This window comes from Lissotriton vulgaris, chromosome 2_1, assembly GCF_964263255.1.
Source record: "Lissotriton vulgaris chromosome 2_1, aLisVul1.2, whole genome shotgun sequence".
Lineage (NCBI taxonomy): Eukaryota > Metazoa > Chordata > Amphibia > Caudata > Salamandridae > Lissotriton > Lissotriton vulgaris.
In genome coordinates this window covers 217,840,980-217,863,071 of record NC_141687.1, presented here as the reverse complement: position 1 = coordinate 217,863,071, position 22,092 = coordinate 217,840,980, and the positions used below count along the sequence as shown (strand labels likewise).

The 22,092-nt window shown below is 39.9% G+C and overlaps 1 protein-coding gene across 1 annotated transcript in view; it reads left to right on the top strand.

The window, feature by feature from the left end:
* The first annotated feature begins 291 nt into the window (after positions 1-291).
* SSC4D (scavenger receptor cysteine rich family member with 4 domains) overlaps positions 292-22,092 on the top strand; it is a 336,081-nt gene continuing 314,280 nt past the window's right edge. Inside the window, exon 1 of the mRNA XM_086958514.1 lies at positions 292-428. Within this exon, the coding sequence (XP_086814640.1) occupies positions 386-428 (43 nt within the window). The 5' untranslated portion in view covers positions 292-385. The remainder of the gene's footprint in view (positions 429-22,092) is intronic.

The window sequence follows — 22,092 nt, the reverse complement described above, 5'->3', positions numbered from 1 at the left end:
TTTATTTTATATATCATGGTGATTAATTAAGTGACTCTTTTACGGACACTGTGTAAAAACAAAATGAATTGTGGGTATTTTTGAAATGTTTTTAATGTATGTATTTCTCTTGCCTTTTATGATTTTAACAAAAATCGAATAAAGTGTATTTTGACTGACTGACTGAATCGTAAACATGAACTAGGAAGGCTTGTCCTCCATTTCTTGATATGCTGCTGACTGTGAGGTTCACCAGACCGTGGCATAATCTTACATTTTTCTTCTTTTAACCCCTTCAGGTGGTGCTGTGTCCCCAGCCGGAAGCTCTAAGACATTGGTTACAGTGAGAGAGACGTAGGAGCGAGGCAGAGGCCACCAGCTCCGAGGAACCCCAGTTACGTAGGCTATGCTCATCACTCTAGCCTTCGCCATCCTTCTCTTTGTCACCGGTGAGCTTCTTTCTGCTTCCTAACTCCGTCCTTTCCTGAAAGTCAAGATAGCTGCTGCCAAACTGTTAAGAGTAGACTTTGGTCCTTGTTTGGCTCTAGCAAGAGGGAATTAGGGATCAATGACCACAATAATGGATTTTTTAAATGTTTTGATAGATTGGTTATTTGTTTAATGAATGGCACATTTACTAAATGAAGGTATTTGTATGTTTGCTTTTTTACTGCTTTATCATTTCTATTGTTGGCAATTGCAACTTACCTCCTTTCTCTCTTTGACCTTATGTAGTCTACCATCAGTTGTTTCATACTCTGAATCACACCTCACACAAATTACTTCCCAGGCCAATCAGATTTCCTTTAGGCTTTCTAATCTATTATCATTTTCATGGGCGATTATGGCCCATGTGAAACCCTGAGGAAGTGCCAAGAAGGGGCATGCAACATTTGTGTGGCTTCGAGGGCACATGAGTTGGCAAGTTGCATGGATTCTGATTCTGAAACTCTGCTTTTTGTGAATGTAACAATGGTATTTGGTACATTGACAATGGTAACAGATTAGAAAGTCTAAAGGAAATCTGATGGTTTGTTTTGCATTCCTGCACTTAGACATGAATGATTTAGCCCTTTTACCTTGTTCTCACGTTTAAGAGCTACTGATGACCTGGGAGCTTTGTTAATCCCCTAAGGATTTTGTTTCTCCTCAACTGGACTTGGTCAATTTGTAAATCAAATATCCAATAACAATAAATGTAAAGCCCATTAGGCTTCACAATAAAGACTAACAAGTATTATAAGAAAAGCCATGAAGGTTTACTAAAAGTTTAAAGCATTACAAAAAGAAAATAAATGGCACAGAAACAATTAGACATTTGCAATATAAAAGCATGTAGCTCAGAATAAAAATGCAATGAAGCAATAGCAGAACAGAGTATAATTCAGATCAGTAAATTAGAAATAAGATAGACAGAATGTCCCCTTCTAAAGATCAGGGGAGAGTGGGCCCAACACTCTCAGGGTAAGGCTCATTTTATAGGGTGAAATACAATAACGTTCATACATTTGGTGTTAATATGCAAAGTCCTAGGAATACCACCAAAGCGGGTTATAGAAAGAACAACGCAGTTTAAAATCCTATTTGTCAGCACTATCCCACAGACTCAGATGATGGAGTTCCCCTCCCCGGTGTTCCTGTGTCACTTTATTGTAAATTCAAACCCCCACATGCATCAAAGTATTTTGGAATCGCAAAGGGTGCGATTCCTTAAAATCGGCCGTTTGCGATTCCAAAATAGCTTATTGGAATGCATCATTCAATTTTAGAATTTGCATCATTTTTGCGATTTCTAAAATTGCATTTGCTTTTAAGAAATCGCAAATATGCGATTTCTTAAAAGCAATGCATGAATATTTTTCAAATTGCGAATTCGCAATTAGGGGGTTAAATTTACCGAGTGGTTGAACCACTCTATAAATTTGGAAAAAGGTGTAAAAATGCTTAAAAATGCTTTTTTTAAGCAGTCATGTTACGGACACACATGTCCTTAGGACATGTGTGTGTGTAACATGATGCGAAAAAAACATTTCAGGGGTGCAGGGGGGGGGTCCTTTGGACCCCCCCTGCACCCATGAAATGCATTAACAAATTGCGATTTTCAAAATGAAAATCGCAATTTGTTAAAGCCTTCCCATTGATCCCTATGGGCCTTTTGGCCCATAGGAAACAATGGGAAGTGCGAATTCGCACTTTGGAATTCGCATAATATTTGAGAATTGGTAAAAATTGCGATTTTTACCGATTCTCAAATATTTTGCACAAATGTACATGCATCCCATTTTGCATTTACTAATTTGCGATTCCCTAAAAATCGCAAATTAGGAAGTGCAAAATGAAACAATGATGCATGTGGGGGGTTGTGTGCTTCAAATCGTGGTTAGGGTCTCATGAGAATTGCTTTGTGGCCCAATAGGAGATACCTATGGCCTTGTGTTCAAAACATTGTTTACTTAATATATTGTATATGCAGGATGCACAGAGTTAAAAGGATGGAAAGATGGTTGTGCAAACAAATAAAATGCAACAGGCACCAACAACCATTTTGAAATCGAGGCCTTTGTTAAAATAAACACGGCTTCTCTGCAGAATATCTCAAATGTTCATGCTAATCAAACTGTGTTAATACAATAATGCATTTTCGATAAAGCCTCTATACCACGAGTGCCCACTAGAAACTGTGAGGGAGGCCTGTATAATGAGAGCACCACCCATTTCTCTGGGGGGCTGTTGCCTACAATGCTGCAGGGCCCTGCCATATCTAATGTTCTCCACCACATTTTCTGAAGCAGCCTTTGATTCATTCCAGAAACCATTTCCCTGAAAAAGACAGAAGTGTAGTGTCGTCCATGTTTCTGCCACAGCTGCACTTTTACTTTTTTTCAAAAACAACCAGACAACCAAACTGGGGCCTATTTTTGTAAAAAAATACTTTAAAAAAACCAATGTCTCACATGTGCTGGGGATTTTTCCACACACCGTAGGTGTCAGGGAGTAGATTTGTGAATTTTTCATGCCTAGGACTGCCATGGACACATGACAGACCCAGACAGAAGAAATGTGTGGGACAGGCTTTGGTGAGATTTACACAACCTTTGCATTCATGGGCACAGCGATCAATTGTGCAGGAGGTGCAATGCTGTTGGTGTCTAGAGCTGTTATTGATGTTTTTACTACCAAAAAGGATAGTTTGGTGAAAAGGACACGTTACAACGCGCACGTTACAACGCGTGCCATTACAACAAATTGTTTACAACGCAAAATCCATTATTCAATTCAATAATACTTTATTCGGTTACAAGAGAATATAACCATAAAAGCACATAAAAATAATCATACATTTAAAAATAGAATATCTCTATTTAAAAACAGAAAAATACAAAAGTAGAAAAGGGCACGTCTTACACCAGAATCACATTATAATTGATTTTCGTATTCTAAAAACAGACCACAATTGAGAATACCACAAAGACTGTCTCCAATTGCTGTAGTGCCACAAATGCAGGACGACAGAGCCTCAATCCTAATTCTTTTAAGAGAGGTACAATCTATTTTTTCCTTTGAGGTATATAAAATTTGCAAAAAAACAAAACATGTATACTTGATTGCTCCAAAATGTCATCACAAGGACATTTACATATATATTTTGTCCAATGGTTAGCTACCGGGAAAGTTAATAATCTGTGAAGGGAACCCAGGTCAAATCGTGTTAGCAGAAATCGATCGTAATCTTTCATTGGGAGGCGTAAATATGGCTGAAGACAGAGTGTTCTCATTGTAAGATTCAAAAAAGAAGAACTGCTGCAGACCATGGTCAAGCACATTAATTCTGTTTGTTTCAAATGATATAGATTGGTGCAGCTTCTCCCAACATCCACTGCCAAAGGATGTTCAAGAAACAGAATGTTCATAGGAAAAAGGAAGGTGCACTTCAATAAAGTCCGAAGAGCAAAAGGATTTTTTGAAAATCTTCTCTTTATTCATTTCATTTCATAAAAGCGGCACAGCCAACACGTTTCGTTCCCTTTGTGCCATGGGAACTTTGTCAGGGCTCAAGTCAGTAGCACCTTATTAGAGGTCCGATTTAGATAAATGTAGTGACACTGGGTACATAAAGTCATCAACGTACCTGTTCTAGTACTAGGTTCCAAGTTCGACTTCAATTGAGGTGGCTAGATATGTGCTTGAAGCTGGAAGCAGGTCTCTGCTGGTTTCCAGATACACGGGACGACTGCGTCTTGATTCAGGTCCTGGGGACCTAAGCTATCGGCACCATAGACGGAACCCTTATAGATTGTACTTACTGCACTTCGAGCGGAAGATACTGGCTATTTACCTGCTCCTTCGCCTTTCGATACGGCGCCATAATTTAGCTTTCTGCTATATGACAGACCTACCACTATGATTATTGGAACAAGCTTTGTCACATGACCTACCTGGCCTCGTTCAGGACTACTTTTCCAAGATATGACTTATTTTTATTGAAGCGCTATATCTACTCACCTCAATTGAAGTCGAACTTGGAACCTAGTACTAGAACGGGTACGTTGATGACTTTATGTACCCAGTGTCACTCCATTGTGAGGACTCAGATTTATCTAAATCGGACCTCTAATAAGGTGCTACTGACTTGAGCCCTGACAAAGTTCCCATGGCACAAAGGGAACAAAACGTGTTGGCTGTGCCGCTTTTATGAACTATATATAGTTTTATTTCTTTATTGCAGTGTAACACATTCCTGACATTACTTTGATGCATTGTAAACCTTCTCTGGAATTCCCGCTTCAGGCCTGTTCTCACACATATCAACCATACTGTACCCCACCCCAGTTTCAATAGGTGATTGCTATCGCGCAGCTGGGTATTCTGGCAGGAGCTGAAATGCGTGCAATCGGTCAGATCTCAAGGGGGTTGTGGCGTTGATTAATTCCGGCTCCTTTGATGTGAGGCGGAATCCTACTGTATAGGGGCAATATACTGTATCCGCAGGGGTTGATTATGGCCTGGGATCGGATCGAACAGCCAGGTGCAGGGGAGGAGATTTTCGAAGGGCCTGTGCGTGCGGAAGGGATGAAAGGGTATGTGGGCTCGGCACAGGAAGTGGCTCCGGGGGCAGGGTTGCGTTGAGGATGCTTTATGACTCTAGCATGTGTGCTTGGGGGCTGCCAGTGCATGGGGGATAATTGTGAGGTCAGGGAGACATGCAGGCGATCGGCAATGTTACGAAGTGGCCGAAGTGTCTAAAATGGCTGCCGCTTACGCGCTTGTAAAGGCCTAAATGGGACAAGATGGCGCCGGTAATATTCACATCGCATTCTAATATTTAACAACTGTCTACGATCTACTAGATAATTTAGACAAGTGGTCTTAGGATACTTTCTGCTCATTTCAGCCTTAGTAGATGGATTATCATAGAATTCGGGCAGTACTACATCATACAAGAACTTTTTTTACGTACGATAACCACCCAATCCTTCTTACCCCTTCCAAGACCTTGCTATCAACTAATATTCCCCTATTAAAATGTGTCTCCTCAGTAATCCATAGCCTGTGCCATAAAAGGACTGGTTGAATTTTTATTATATCTTCTATATATGTCAGTCCTAATTCAGTATGGCAAACAAAAGAGGAGGTACTTTTGGGGACCATCAATAAAAATTTTAAAAGCATATTTTCTGCTGCCTGGTTTGAGCCTACTTCCGCATATCCCCATATGCCCGCTCCATATGTAGCTACGCTAACAGATTTAGCCGTATAAATTTCTAGGAGTTCCATGGCAGGTCTACCAAGTCTCCTACTAAAAAGTGCAGATAAAGTTTTAATATAAAGTAGCCTCCTTGATTTAACGGCTTGCACCCATGATCCTGTGGTATCAAACAATATACCCAAATAAGAGAAGGTCTTTGTAGAATCTAGCCACCAAATCAAAGGAGAGAGTGAGAACTAGGTAAGCTAGTCCGAATCCCCAGGATTATATGTCAAAATCAAAGAGGACTAGCTATATTTGGGGGAGGGGGGGGGACTCAATGAAGTACGCATGGCGGCAAACCCATTGGTTTGTTCAAGAAGCCCTTACCCACAACCCGAGTTGGTGGCATGCTTCATCATCGGGCCCACCACAGTGACACCGAGTGTGTCCCGGGTGTGCTTCGATGCCAGTTTACTGCGGAGCTGGTATGTTCGCTGAGTGTGCAGTGTAGTGAGTGAGAAAGTGAAGGTTAAAAAGCTATACAGTGGGTCCCAGTACCTGAGGGTAAATAGATAAACTTTAATTACTGGGCCCCTGTTAGCTACTAAAAAGGCAAATGGACGTGTTGGAGTGCGAATTATGACCTCCTGCGTCCTGTGTGGTCTACATGTTTCAGCCAGGCCTTTTTTAATTTTAAACTGGCTTTCCTCAGGACCAAGTGAGTATGTGAAAAAGGTGCAGATAAATAAAATTACTAATTTATAGTGATTGTGTTATTTTGCTATGTGTCGCACTCCCTAAGGTGCGTTATATGTTAGAGGGTTATTCCCTCTTGCTTTATCAGGCTATTTGCTGTAAAAAGCATCCTTGGGTCACCTGGCAGAGAAAGAGACCGGAATTGCCGGTCTAGATCCTCCTTGGACATGTTGTCCTTCTGCGGTGCCCGAAATGAAAAACACACCATGTACTAGTCACACCATGCCCCTCATGCTGATTTAGTTCACACCCGTTCTGTGCCATAACACCTGCTCCTCCTATCCTGTCCACAACCCTGCTTCTGGAGCTACCTTGTTTGTTTGGGTTCAAGTCTGCAGTATTTGCAGTAGGCTTAGAAATTACATCCGCAAGTGGATTTTGTTTAGCCTTAACTTGCGGTCGCTGTTACCTATTCTTATTAAATTTTTTCAGCTTATCTTCTATTGAGCCCAATCTGTAACTTAATTTTCCTAGAACGTCCCTGAGGAAAGAATCTAATGCCTCCAGTTTATTTTTAACTCTTACAACTTCGGACTGCAGTCGTGCATCGGTGTTGACAATTGCTTTCTCCCTTGCACATATCTTATTCCTGGTCAATATCCTATCCTTATTAGTCACTTTAGCTTGAATAGTATTTGCTGACTCCCCTTTATTTATAGTGATTATTCGAGTTAACAGGATTTCTAGATCTTTTTGTGGGCGGCTGTGGATCACTTTCAAGAACACTCAATGTGGTCAGAAATGTTAACCACACAATTATTTCTAGCTTTACCACTGACTATACCATCTGTATCGACCACTTTAGGAATAATATTCATTTCAGTATTTATGCTAGAACTAGTTGGTGCTGTAGAACCTTCAATACTATTTGATCGATCAGAAATCATAGCATCCTCCACATTTAATATTTGCTTTTCAATGGCACCCGTTGCGCCAGTAAGATAATTCATAAGTGATAAAGAAGCCTTTTCCTCAGTTTTCCCTTGCTACTTTTTGGGTGGGGCAGTGACAGTTTTTCTTTTCCCCATAATAACTTATCTATACAAAGAGAAGTTATATCAATATTACAACCAACAAATAGCAGTTGGTCCAATGGGGAGACCAGAGTTTATCCTGAGTAGAAAAGTCAGTCTTCAACAAATTCCCCCTATCAGGCAACAAACACAGTACCTTCAAGTAAATGTCCAGCGCGGACAACCAAGAGCCGTGGCCCAGCCCAGCCTCATCCGTCCCGCGCTGCGTGGAGGCTCCGATGGATTTAAGCGCCTCCTGGTGCTAATCAGTGACGCACTAATCCAGCGTCACTAGAGGCTTCTGGGGTATGTGGTCCCCCCTCAGTGGCGCGGCGGTAATGGCAGCAAGGATGTCGGCGGCAAGAAAGAGCTTCAGCGGCCCCCCACCTGCGGCAGCACAAATATACAGGGCAGCAAGGCAGCAGCAGACCAACCGGTGAGTGACAGGATTAAGCAGCAAACAGAGCGTCCTGCGCTGCGTGGAGGCTCCAATGGATTTAAGGGCCTCCTGCCGCTAACAAGTGACGCACTAATCCAGCACCACTAGAGGCTTCTGGGGTATGTAGTCCCCCCTCGGCGGCGCAGCGGTATGGCAACAAGGACGTCGGTGGCAAGAAAGAGCTCCATCGGCCCCCCACCTGCGGCAGCACAAATATACAGGGCAGCAGGGCAGCAGCAGACCAACCGGTGAGTGGCAGGATTAAGCAGCAAACAGTCAATCAATATTTGAAAGGCGAAGGTGGGGTTCCATCGTGATGCAATCCTTTCTATATTCTTTTTAATCTTCCAGCATCTTCCGTCTCGAAAGCTTACAAAGCAAACCATTACAGTGCATGTCGTTACAACACATATCATTACAACACATAATCCATTACAACGCAATTGCTGTTCCAACTCCGCTGGGGCTTTACTTTGGGGAATGTGTTGTAATGGATTATTCGATGTAATGACATGAGTTGTAATGTATTTCGCGCTGTAAAAAATATGTTGTAATGACACACGTTGTAACGGGTGCGTTGTAAACAATGTTTCCCTATTGGGGCCCCATTACCCAAACATGTATTAAGAACCATGGCACCCTCACAATGCTACTCTTTGTGATACCATTTTTGCGGGATTGGTTTACCACACAGTTCTGCCTATTGGAGAGCCGCTAGCAGCTCCACTCTTTAAAAATCACCCCCTTTCTCTCAGTGAGATGGGGGTGAGAGAAATGTGCATTAACAGGATCTGACCACTCTCCTGAATTGATAGATCCCAAGATAAAAATTGCAAAAAAATTGCTTGAGAAATTGGAAACAGTGTAGAACCAGTAGGTGCATGGCGCTAGGGACTCAGGCGTATTGGTCACCAGCGACTAGCGCTATCTGGCCCTACCCATTTGCATTGAGCCAGTGGTGTAATGTGCAGACAAATGGTCTATATTTCAATATGTTTAAAATTCGGAAGTTGATTTCTTAAATCTGGCTCTGTATGATCAAGAGAAAGCCCAGCTTATTTCTGTTATTGGACACTATGACACCCTTTCATGGTATATGCATGCAATGAACCCCACCAATCCACCTTTCAATACCTAGGTATCCATATTTATAAAGGGATAGAATTTTTTTTTGTAGGCAACTATGAAAGAGCAATTGTGGCACTCGTGGGTCAACACAGTTGTGGAGAGCCTCCCATTATCATTCGTGGACAGGATTGGTGAATGACGAAAAGAATGGTGCTACCTTCCATACTTTTCTATTAATTCATAACAAATCCCCCTTGTTATTGCCAAAAAGCTCTTCAAAGACACATTCTGCTCTGCAGCATAATATGGTGAAATGAAAGGAAGCGTGCTACTCTTCAAAAGCTGAAGAAGCCCACAATGGAGGGTGGAGTAGGCCTCCCGGATATGGAGAACTACCACCTTACAGCTCAACTGCAGTGGGTGTTAAGGTGGAGAACAATGCCTCCATTCACAGAGGCCACCTTCATCCAAAAGGCCCTCGGTCCTTGTTCTGTTTAAAGGAACAGACACTTTGCAAGTTAAGTATTTATTTTAACCTGAAGAGCCTCAGTTACAGCAGCTCGCCTAGTTAGCTCACCCATCTCTCTCCGTTTCCCCGCAAGATTGAATTCCATTATATTTTCCTCGGATTCCTTTACAAACATGTTATACAAAACACTCTATATGAATTGATCCACAACCCATCCACTTTTGTATATACACATATGCATTAAAAAACCCATCATGCAAGATTACACAGTCTACATGTTTCTATGAATGAAATCACATAAACATGCAGGTGGTCTGTTGTTCCTCTTCATAGAATCCACACCTATAGCTTTAGTGTTTGCACCAGAATTAGACCCTTTGGAAGATTCCAAAGCTAAATCTGAAGACTGACCAAAGGTTGGTTTAGATGTAACATTCATGTCGCCACTAGAGTTAGATCCAAAGGAAGCCCTTCCTGAAGTAGACGGCAACTCTAGAAGGTAAACAGGACCTGGAACCTCATTACTGTCCTCACAGATACAATTGTCATCAACAGAACCATACACATCTTCTACCTGATTACTATCACCATTTACTTGAGAATATCCATCCTTACCCGTACACTCATACTGTAGCACTACAATCACCCACACTTCTGTTCTCACTTAAAGTTCTCCAACCTTCTCCAGATCCTTTAATTACTGTATTCAAATTCCATACTTTGCCATTGCCAACCCACGCTGCCTTAGGTAACAATTCCACCACTTCCTTAGGAGGATACAATTGTGATTTACTCTTATAGACTTTCTCTGGACTTTTAATGCACACCCAATGACCTACTTTGATATTGACAGATTTTACATTATGCTTAGCATCATAATTTACCTTGCTTTTGTTGTGTTCTACCAACATTCTGTGACAAACATCCTCAACACACCATTGTTCAACACCAGCATACAACAACCAACAAAGAATGTATTTCGATCTAGGATTCATTCCTCTCATGACAACAAAAGGTGACATTGCTGTAACATTGTTCCTAGTAACAAGATAAGGCCAAACCATTTTTCCAAGTTACTTGATCCATCTTTATTAGTACTGTTTGCAGACTGATTAGGCCCTTTGATCACAAAATTAAATCTTACCTGATCAAAATGATCGCTTACAAGCAGTGCTACATTACCTTCAGATGCGAAAATGTAAATAAGAAATTCTAAAACTGAATTGGTGTCCGCTTTATCCACCATCTTCAGAACTGGCCAGCGTGAAAAAAAATTAATTAATACCAAACCATATTTCTGAGGAACATCAAAATGACCCATTTAATGAATTGCAACAGACTCCCAATGAATCACACCTTCAGACATAGGACTGACGGCCACATGCATCATTGTTGCCGTTTGCGATTTCTTAATTGCGAAAATTAAGGAATCGCAATTAAGAAATCGCAAACGGTTATTTATTTTGCGATTTCTTAAAATTCCTTAATTGCGATTCACAATTTGCCAATCGCAATTAAGGAATCCCTTCCCATTGATTCCTATGGGCCTAGAGGCCCATAGGAATGAATGGGAAGTCATTCTCAATTTACGATTAGCAATTTGCGAATCGCAAATTGAGAATGCAATTTCAAGGGTGCAGGACCCCCCCCCCCGCACCACTGAAATATAACTTTAAGTGCATTTTTCACACACACACATGCCCCAAGGGCATGTGTGTGTGTAAAAAGAAACTTTAAAAAATGCACTTTTGTCAACTTCATGGTAATTTACCTCTCCCTATTTGCGAATTCGCAAATTTAAAATGTTCTTGCATTGCATTTAAGAAATCGCAAATTGCGATTTCTTAAATGCAATCGCAATTTTAAGAAATCGCAACATGATTGCGATTTCTAAAATTGGGAAAAACATGATGCATCCCAATTTTGTCAATTGCATTCGCAAACGGACGAAATTTGCGATTCGCACCTTTTGCGAATGCAAATGACAATGATGCATGTGCCCGAAGGTGTGTAGGGACTTGTTCATCATTAGACAACTTTTACAATTCCTTACTAATCTCTCAACAGCAGAATCAACATCAGGCCACCAAAACAGTTGCTTCACAATGGAGGTTGTTCTAACAATTCCAAAATGACCTTCATGGCATAGTTCTATTACCATATTGCGTAACCCACAAAGAGCAGTCTACCATCTCTAAACACTGCATCATTCTCTATATTTAACTCCAATTTCAATTCCCAAAGATGTCTAATAAATTGTGACAATGAATCCTTATTCGGCCAACCATGCTGGATAAGCCACATAACAGATTGTAACACATTGCCACTTCCATATTTTTTTCTCAGTCCTCTTTCTTTATATTGGAAGAACCTAAATCATGAATCATTGCCACCTGTAAGTCATTCCATACTTCGTCTTCACACTGTTCTTTATGAAGAGGCATCCTGGATATGAAATCTGTTTCCCTTGTCTATACACCAATTTGAAAAAAAGTATACACCATTTTGAAAATGAATTACATTTTGCATCCTCAAGGAAATTTGTGTCACCCTTGCAGATGCATTCACTGTATCAGTGAATGTACTTTTGTTAAGTGGTTTATGCTCATAACAGATGGTAAAAGCTTTGCCCCTAAATTAACGATCTGAAATGATCAAGTCCACAGGCACAAGCTAATGCTTCCTGCTTAATAATGGGATACTTTCTACCCGTTAGAGGCAACGATCTAGATTCATAGGTAATGATTTGTTTTTTACCCTTACAATCCGAGTTAAAACCGCACCCAATCCTTTGTTACTGGTTGCTTTTTTAATGTCACAAAACTCATTCTCCCATTCTGCCAACCACTCAAAAACATTCTTATTGTTTAATAGCTGCCTAATGTGGTAAGTCTTCACAGACATATTGAGAACATACTTTGCATACATTTTTTCCATACTTATAAAGGAAAGTACATGATCTTTACTTTTAGATGTAACTGTACACTTAATTGAACTCACCCTGGTGGGTTTTGGGTCTAATACCATTCTCATCAATGATTTGACCTAAACATTAAACACTCTAACTCAGCAAACTTGCACTTTGGGAATTCCATGGTAAGCGCTTTCTGTTCTAAATCATTTAACTAATTTTCCAACCTTGAATCATGTTCTATTCTATCTTTACCCAAAATCAAGATGTCATCTTGAGAAAAAAAACCATACTACTTACCTTGCCAAGTAGGTTGAACATGAGTTGCTGAAATAAAGGAAATAAAGCTACCGCTGAAGCCAACCGAAATTGCATACCCAAAACGGAAAACCGCTAAAAGGCTTAAAAAAGGATGTTCAAACCATAGATTCTGGTGAAAGGGGAATTTGGTGATATGCAGATGACAAACAGATGGTGAAAAACCATTGGCATCCTTAAGGCAAGTCACCATTTTAATGATTTTCGGAAGTGGAAACTTGCCCACAACAATGTTATTGTTCAAACAGTATTTGGACAAAATATTGAGTTGTTAATATCAGTAAGCAGAAATATAGCTGTCAAGAATATCGTTTTTTCAAATAGGTGATATCGTTATTTGGACTATTATTGTTGTAAATATCGTTTTCCCTAATGTAGTTGTAAAAAATTTTGTTTTGTAATTAATTTAATCTGTTTAAGTTTATAAGTTTATATATCACTTTTATGTGTTGGTATTGTTTTTATAATTGCTATTTTTTTTAATATAGTTTGTAATTTTAAGTGATTTCGATTTTTATTCATAGTGTTGTAGTGGGTTGTAGGGTTTGTAGGGAGATAGGTTGAGAAGTAAATTTTTTAGGTAAGTATGTGGTTGGTATTATGTATGTTATGCAATATTGATTTATTATACTTGTAGTTTAGATGCGGGTTGCTAGATTTGTGGGGCTATAGAGTGGGAAGTTAATTTGGTAATAATTAGCAATTAATTTAAATGTTATTATTAATTATTGAATTGATTGTTAATCATGTAAATGGTGTAATAGTTATAGATGTTAGTTATAATTTAGGAGCTGGCTACTGGGCTTGTAGGGGTATAGGATGGGAAGGTAATTAAGTAATAATTAATTACCATCAATTATTATTTTATTATTACAGTGTTAACTAATTAATATTTATGTACTATTGATTTATTTTAGGTATTTTTTAGTTGGGGTTGCTAGGGTTTTAGGAGTAGACGGTGGGGATTTAGTTAAATATTAAAAAACAATTATAATGTATATTTTAAGTATGTAAATATATATTTTCGTTATATTTTAGGTGTGGGCTGCTGGGTTTATAGAGTTGTGTGGTAGAAAGATAATTAATAATTAATGACCCATTAATTGTTAATTATGTCATTGTTCATCAATTATGTACCTTTTGTCATATTTATTTTCATTGTATTGTCGGTGTGGTTACTAGGTTTGTAGGGGTATAGGGTGGACATTTGATGATGTAATAGTTAAATAAGCATTATATTTTAATAAAAAATCAATTATTACATTGTTTATGAATTTTGCAAATTGGATATATATTTTTATGTATATATATTTTATATCAAGTAATGATGTTTACATGTAGAGTTTTACCTTGTTTCTTAATTAATAGGGTATTTAAGTATGTAAGGTGTTTGAATTGAAGTAGTTTACCTTTATGCTACACTGACTGGCGTGGGAATAGTAAATGTAATTCCTCCGAAGTCCAATGCTTTTCATGTTGATGCTCAGTCTGGAGTGGCAATAGTAAAATTAAACCCTCCGTAGTCCAACGCTTTCCCTACTAATGCATAGATTAGAGTGGGAATAGAAAATTCAACTCCTCCGAAGTCCAACATTTATCCTTCTGTTGCACAAACTTAAGTGGGAATTGTAAATTTAACTCCTCTGAAGTCCAACGTTTTTCCTACTGTTGCACTGTTTGGAGTGGTAATAATATATTTAACCCTTTTGAAGTCCTACAATTTCCCTACTGTTGCATAAACTAGAGTGAGAACAGTATATCTATTGTTCCCAGACTCCAATATATTTCCTAATGTTGGTTAAATATATACACATATATATATATATTAGTTTATAATTTCAATTTTATAGTATTTGTTTATAATTGTATTTGTTTTTAAATTTGTATAATATTTTTGCAAACATTGTTTTTGTTTGGTAATTTATTTAATGTTTTGGAATTGCATTGGTATTTTTTTAATTAATATCAATTCAAAAAAATCAATGCTTTTTTCAACAGTACAAGTCATAAAAACATATATTAAATACATGAGTAATCATACAAATGCAACCTTATATAGCGCATAATGAAACAGTATAAAATAGAATAAAACTGTGCATTACAAAATATCATCAATAAATAAATAAAAATTTGCTAGAAGGTCGATTTAACAGCCTAATCCTCTATTTACATACACAGTTTGGAAGAAATACAACAGAATAAAACAAGTTCTTTTACAGTTCAAGGGGCATATGTGGAGTAGTAAGCCTGATTCGCATTAAGTAAACATGGACAGATGATGTGATAACTGCTAAGCAGTACATAGGATGTCAATGTAATCATGCAGCTCTCATTATTGTCTTTGAGCGAATAATCCACATTTTACCCAAAAACTTGGTAACAGAACATACTGATGCCTGGTTCGGGCCTTAACTATGATCGGAGAAATAGGAGGACGACATTAAGCAAAGGAAGGCACGTAAGTTAAAACTTAATGAACAAGATTATGCCAGTAGTAGGGTTTATACCTTCACTAAACGTTTGATGCTCTGATAAAACAAGATAAAGCTCGAGTAGATAATAAGACAGACTCAACAAGTAATTTGAGTACAGCATCCTCCAGTGTGGTGTCTAGTATTGGGAATGAGAGTGCAAACGAGGTTGTGACTGAACATACAGGAAATCAGTCTTTTTTAAAGGAAGTCCAAAGAATACGAATGGGAAACAAGGACTTCAATTTGAGACAGCGAGATCAGAGAGTGGATATGGGAGGAGGACAAAGAAAGCGGTGGAGGGAAATGTAATCATGGAGCTCTCATTATTTCCTTCGAGCGAATAATCCACATTTGACCCAAAAACTTGGCAACAGAACATGATGATGCCTGGTTTGGGCTTTAACTAAGTATCCTGAGGGCAGTTTGGCTACAGCGAGTCCCCAACAGCCTGCATATCGATTTAAGCCATGATCGGTGAATGCCGTCATATCCAGAGCAAATGCTAAAACAACAGTTGATTGACAGAATGCAGAACAATGTCATACATTCACCCCAGTACAGGAGTCTTGGGGATTAAAATTAGGATGTCACTCCAAGAGATAGTCAATGTCAATTGGGCTGATATACTAGGATCAGTTAAAAGAAAGTTGGAAAAGGTGGAATGCCTACATCTATCAATGGTAGGTCGACGGAATGTTTTAAAGAAGTGTATACTCCCCAGGGTGCTCTACTATTTTCGGACTGTACCGTTGGAGCTGACATGAGTACAAATAATGCAGCTGCAATCGGTTGCAGATAGGTTTATTTGGGGCTGGAAGAAGGCCCGGCATGCTTCAAAATATATGATGTTACCATTGGCACGAGCTGGGTGGGGAGTGCCGAATTTTGCTTTTTACTACTTGGTTTGCTTTTTGCAAAATATGAAATATTTGGTTATTGGGGGAGAAACAATGTTGTTTGAATCCCCAAACATCTATCAGATGCTATTAGGAGTCTAGGCCCGAGCGGTCTTGCGTAAGTTTTTTGAACCAAGGTATTTTAAAAGATCGCAATTTAAAACTGTATTTGCAGCATATAAAGCTTGGAAGTGGATGCGTAAAATCATATCAATAAACCGGATTTTATACGCCTTTCGACTCCACAGAAATATTCCCGTTGATATTTGGGATACAAAGATGACGACATGGAGGGATAAGGGGATTCGTCGCTGAGGGGATATCTGTAGTACTGGGGCAATTGTTTCTTTTGCCGAACTAGTCAAACAATTTACAATATCTAAGAATGATTTTTTAAAATCTTTACAGATACGGGACTTTATTTATAAACACTGTAGACATTTGCCTATTCTAACTAATGAACTTCTAGAAGCTTTGACTAAAAGGGCTAAAATCGGGATTCTGTATAATACATTATTGGCAATGCTGCGTGACGACATTGAGATTCAAGATAAGAATTGGAGGGATAGACTTGGCAATTCTGGTCTATTTGTGCAAGAATCGATTGATATGGCTAGCAAAGTTATATTGACGGCAAACTTGCGCACCCTACATTATAAAACCTTGTTTAATCTATACCATAAATCTGCTAAATTGAGGAAGTGGGGTGTTGTCCATGATGGAAAATGTTTAGGTGTCAGTCGAATGTAGCAGATGTTGCACATATATTTTTTGATTGTATTGCGTTGAGACAACTTTTTTTATGTATTGCTCAATTTCTGTCCCAAACGATGAGGGTTAATGTCTAGAGAGATCATGCTATTAGGGGTGTGTGAGGACAGGGAAACTACGATATTTTATTTTTATGGCCATGGCTGTTGCTCGACTATGTATAGCTTCGATGTGGCTGCAACCAGAGGCGCCATCATATGAAATGTGGCGAGCAAAGTTTTATAATGTGTTTAATCTTGAATTTAATTTGTATCGTATTAAATCGCTGAAGAAAAAACAATTAGGGGTAAACATTTGGCAGCCCATGCTACAACATATGGAGATGTCATTTTGAAATTATGTTTTAGATGATATCCATTTTTTTATTTTTTTAATGGAATTTTGCAATGTCTCTACACCACTTTGATCGTTGATCTATATATGATTTATAATTGGTATATATGCTATGAACTGAATAATAAATAATAAAAATAAAAAAAGTTTATGGGGGCAGTGTACCTAACATAAATTGGAAATATATTTTCCTATCTAGGGGTACAGTTATTAAATCCCAATATGGTTCCAGATAAATGTGTGTATTTAAAATAATAGAAGCATCCATTTAGGAAGTGACCAATGCTTCATTTAACTGCCTTTTCGTCTACCCACTGCCAAAAATGGGGTATCAACAGCCTTGGTGTCAGGGGTGGACTTAAAGTGGATTGAGCCAATAGTCGCTTAAAGCAACTTGCTGACCTGTCTCAGCCACGGTATTTTATAAAACCTGTCTGCAGTCATCCCATTCCTTAATGCGTCACCATAGTGTACCATCAGAGGTTTAATGAGAGTATTTTGCGGTAAATTGACCAATTTCCTCATAGAGCAATTTTCTGATCTAGTCAATAGGGAGAGGTCAGACAGGCCCCACATCTCAGTGCATAAAAACAGGCATCAAAAGCTTTGGCATCATAAATTTGCAAAGTCGGGACAATGTTTTTTTTCTAAGGAGCTTTTGTACTCTCTAATTAAGGCTCCAGTTATTTGCCTGTGCTTACGAGTTAGCAAATCTAGCTGAGGTTTCCATTAAGGATTCGGGGAGATGGTCACTCCCAAATAGCTAAAAAAATAATTATTATCAAGTGGCTCGCCTCCTAAATCAAGTTTCCCTTTGAAAGATCTATGCTTATTAAAAACGTTATCTTAGTAATTGCTCAATTGATTCCCATACCTCAAAGGGAGCAAAATTCCAAGAAGCGGTCTAAAGCAAGTTGTAGACCACTCGGAGTTTTGGAAATCAATAGGGTGTCATCCGCAAAAAGAAGAATCAGTGTCTTGATGCTCGTTAGAGATTGAGCATCTGTATGTATGGAGCACACGTAGGAAACAAAGTGGGTGCCAGCACGCACCCCAGGCAATCACCGTTTTAGTAGGGAATCAGTCTGTCATCTGTCCTTGAAAACCCCAGCGGACCTGTGCGAAATTCTCCTCATGGAGACGAATCAGGAGTAACAAGAGTTTGTCAGGTAGGCCCAGGCTGTTCAAGACTCGCCAGAGCTGGCCACGTGGGACCAGATCATCGGCGGACTTAAGGTCGATAAAGGCAAAATATAATGTTCCTCTGCCGACTGTCAAAACTTTCCATTAAATTAAAGGAAAGCAGTAGATTTGATCAATAATAGACACCTTCTTCCTGAAACCCAATTGAAAAGGGGAAATAATGGCTTTTCCTCGATCCGCGTCTTGATTTTGCTTAAGATCAACCGAGCAAAAATCTTCTGTATACAGTCGATAAAACTAATCGACCGATAATTCGAAGGCATGGATCTATCCCCCTTTTTATATATTGGACTGATCTCTGCTCCCTTCTATGAATCTAGGATCGAAGCGCCATGAGCGATTGCGTTTGCCAACAATAGAATGTATTGTGCTCTTATATCTGTTACATACAAAAAATTGTCAGGCGGTTTGCCTTCCAAACAAGGGGCTATCCGTCTGGTTTTAGCACTAAGGGCTGACATAACGTCACTCATGATGAACAATGGGTCATTTATATCGATCGTATCTTAGATTGCCTTGATCCCTGTTAGAAAACTCATTTCTATTGGTATTACATGCCAGAATAAAGACTAGAGAAATGCTCAGTACATGATTGCGGAGCTATATTGATGTGCATGGGTTCACACAGGTATATCCCTCCCTCTTTAACAAGGGTCCAGAACCTGTGAGAGCAGGCCTGTTTAAGGTCCTGCCATCTAGCTTTATCACATGACTTCTTAGTGATGAGCTGACCCCTTTTGTATCTCTTCCTGGCCACACTAATTTCTTCCACATCCTTAACAGTTAATTCCCATCTGAGATCGCTGCGAAGACGTCTACATTCTCTGTTAAACCAGTTATATTTTCTTGGGGGTTTCCTTCCATGTCTGTACGAGGAGCCAAAAAATAAGACAGCATTTGCTTAACCCCTCCCATGCTCGTGACGGAACCGTTCCGTCACGAGCCTCGGGTAGGCTGTGCTGGTGACGGAACGGTTCCGTCACGGCCCGCTCGCCGCGCCTGCGCTGTGAGAAATCCATGCCTGCGCTGACGTTCTGAAGAGCGGGCGGGGCCGTGACGGAACCATTTCGTCACAAGCACAGCTCACCCGCGGGCCGTGGCGGAGCGGTTCCGCCACGAGCACGGGACCGCCGCGCGCCCCCGCCTCCCCCTTAGCGCTGCGGCGGAATAGCCGCCGCAGTGAAGGGGTTAAAAAACACAGTTCTGGTTATGTCGGATTACAAAGGGGCCAACCTGCTTAATTTCGCCAAAGAGGACTTTTAAATCCATATGAATTTGATCTAAGACCAACGGGGACTCAACAACCTGTGACCATTTAAGCTGTTGCATATCAGTCATTGGTATCACATTCCTAGTTGAAGCTAATGACGTGCAACCTGTTCTTCGTTTAGGGCAAAGAGAATTCAGAGAGAGACTCCTGTTTATAACAGACATATCGATGAGGGATGACCAGAGATGAAGGTTTAGGAGGATATAGTCGGTTCAACTCAAACGTAGGGCCAGATGTTTGACCCTTCCATTTTGCGAGTCTCAAATTGCGTTGTATTGCAATTCGTAATTTGAGACTCGCAAAATAGAATGTATAACAGTGTCTCAGACACTTTGCGATTCCCATTGGGGTCGCAATTCGCGACCCCATTGGAATGGCCTGCATTCACGGGGATGGTGGGGTCAGCAGACCACAATGTCTATGACTGCTATTTAAATAAATAAATAAATAAAGTTGGAAAACTGGATGCATTTAAAAAGAAAAATGAAACATTTCCTGTTTTATTTTTTTAAAAGTAGGCAGTGGTCCATCAGACCACTGCCTACTCTTAAAAAATATTTCCAATGCCAGTCACATGCGTGTGAAATAGGTGGTAAACTCAGAGTGTTTTGCAACTGTACCTAGAAGTGAAGCTCGCTATTAGGAAGGAACGCCTTGGGCACACTCCTTTCTATTAGCAAGTTGCAAACCCTATTTTGCGAGTTTGTAAAGGGTTACCGACTCGCAAAATAGGGCTTGTATATTGCACAGACCTATTTTGCAGTTGCAAACAGGCCGATTTCCCAATTGGGACCACAAAAAACAGTCGTACATCTGGCCCAGAGAGTATTGTTATATGTGCCACTACCCTGTCTATCAGAGTAGGTTCTACCATTGGCAGCTCCTAAGCCGAAGTTTAGCGTTAATGCTTTCAGTTGTAAAGCAGCCTCCGTCCACCTCAATAATGGGGAAATATCAAACTGTGGTACCTCATCTTCTTTGGTTGCGTTGCTAAAGTTGCCATTATCTAAGGGCTTGAACGTGGTATTAAAATTACCCCTTAGAATCAAACCTGGGTCAAGGGTGTGGGTTGAGAGTAGTTCCTCTCGGGCTGTGAAAGTATGAGTGCTTGGGCCACCCCTAACACCTCTGGAATATATATTAAATATATCAATGTTCAATGGCCTCTTGGTTCCCCACACAAGGCGGATAGCCAAAGTATCTGGTAAGTCAATATCGAGCGATTGGATTTAGCAGTCTGAAGACATTCTAACCCAGATGGTAAGACCGCCAGAATGCTGACCAGCTGGTCCACGAATAGCAAGAATGAAATATTTCAGATAACTGAATTTTAAAACAGGTTCAACACTCCAGGTTTCTTGGAACAAATAGACATCATGCTGCTCGATAAAAAAAGTTTGAGTCCGGAAGAATGGCTTTAGATTTCAAGCCAGCAACATTCCAGGATAGAAGAAGAAGCCCATTATTAGCCCCAGAAAGTTTTAGAAGAATGCATTGATTAGCTGGGGCCTGTTTAGCTTTCTTGAGAAGAAGTGTGTTAATAGGTGGACAACCTACATTCTGGCCATCCACATCTGAAGGACTCATAAGAGGACAATCGGGTCCTAAAGACAAAGAGTGTGATGTTAAAGACAAGATTTCAGATACTAAAAGGGAATTATTTGAACATGTGCCAATAACGGCATTTCTGTGTACTGCAGAGGGAGCTCCCTGTCTGACTGGATCTCGGTCTGAATCTGGGGTTGCCAAGAGGTCAACATCGTTTCTTCCTGGATTACTAACGTTTGGTTGTCAGTCGACTATCCTGAGTGGAGAGTTAGCCTGTAAAGAGTTAACAAGGCTACCTCTGTCACTAGGTCGGACAGAGGGGTAAGATGGCCCTGGCCAGGAACCATTAGCAAAAGGTGGTTCTGAATACTTTAATTGAATTTTTGACTGTGATGGCGGGCAAGTCCTAATATCCAGAGGTACAAAATTGTCCCTCAGAAATGTAGACCTTAAAGACAGTTTGAGATAATCGCATAGACAATGAGAAACAGTCATCCTTCTTACACTAATGATGTCGTCGCAAATGATAGATCGACAACCCCTTACATGACGGATCCAATGTATTGCCTTGTTTTTTAGGGATTCTTCCCTTTCATAGAGGGACGTTTGTGATAGTTTAGGTACATTAATCATGAAGATGGAAGCAGGATTGAGCAGACCTTCTGACAGGTGGCCCTTGAACAAAAGACAATGTGTATTGTGGAAAAACAGGACGATCTATTGAACCTATTAGACCTGCTGAGGGCTGCACCTGTGAAGATACATTTGTTTTAACATGATAGGTTTCCATGGGCCAAGACGGAGAACAGTCTCAGTCAGGAATGGATAATAAGTTGGGAAAGGAGGGAGACCAGAGAGGAAGGGGGCCACCACCTTGATAGAAAAAGGAAAAAATGTATGATAGTTAATCGGTGGTGCTGTGCTGGTTTCTGGACCTCCAGTTTCTATGGTGACT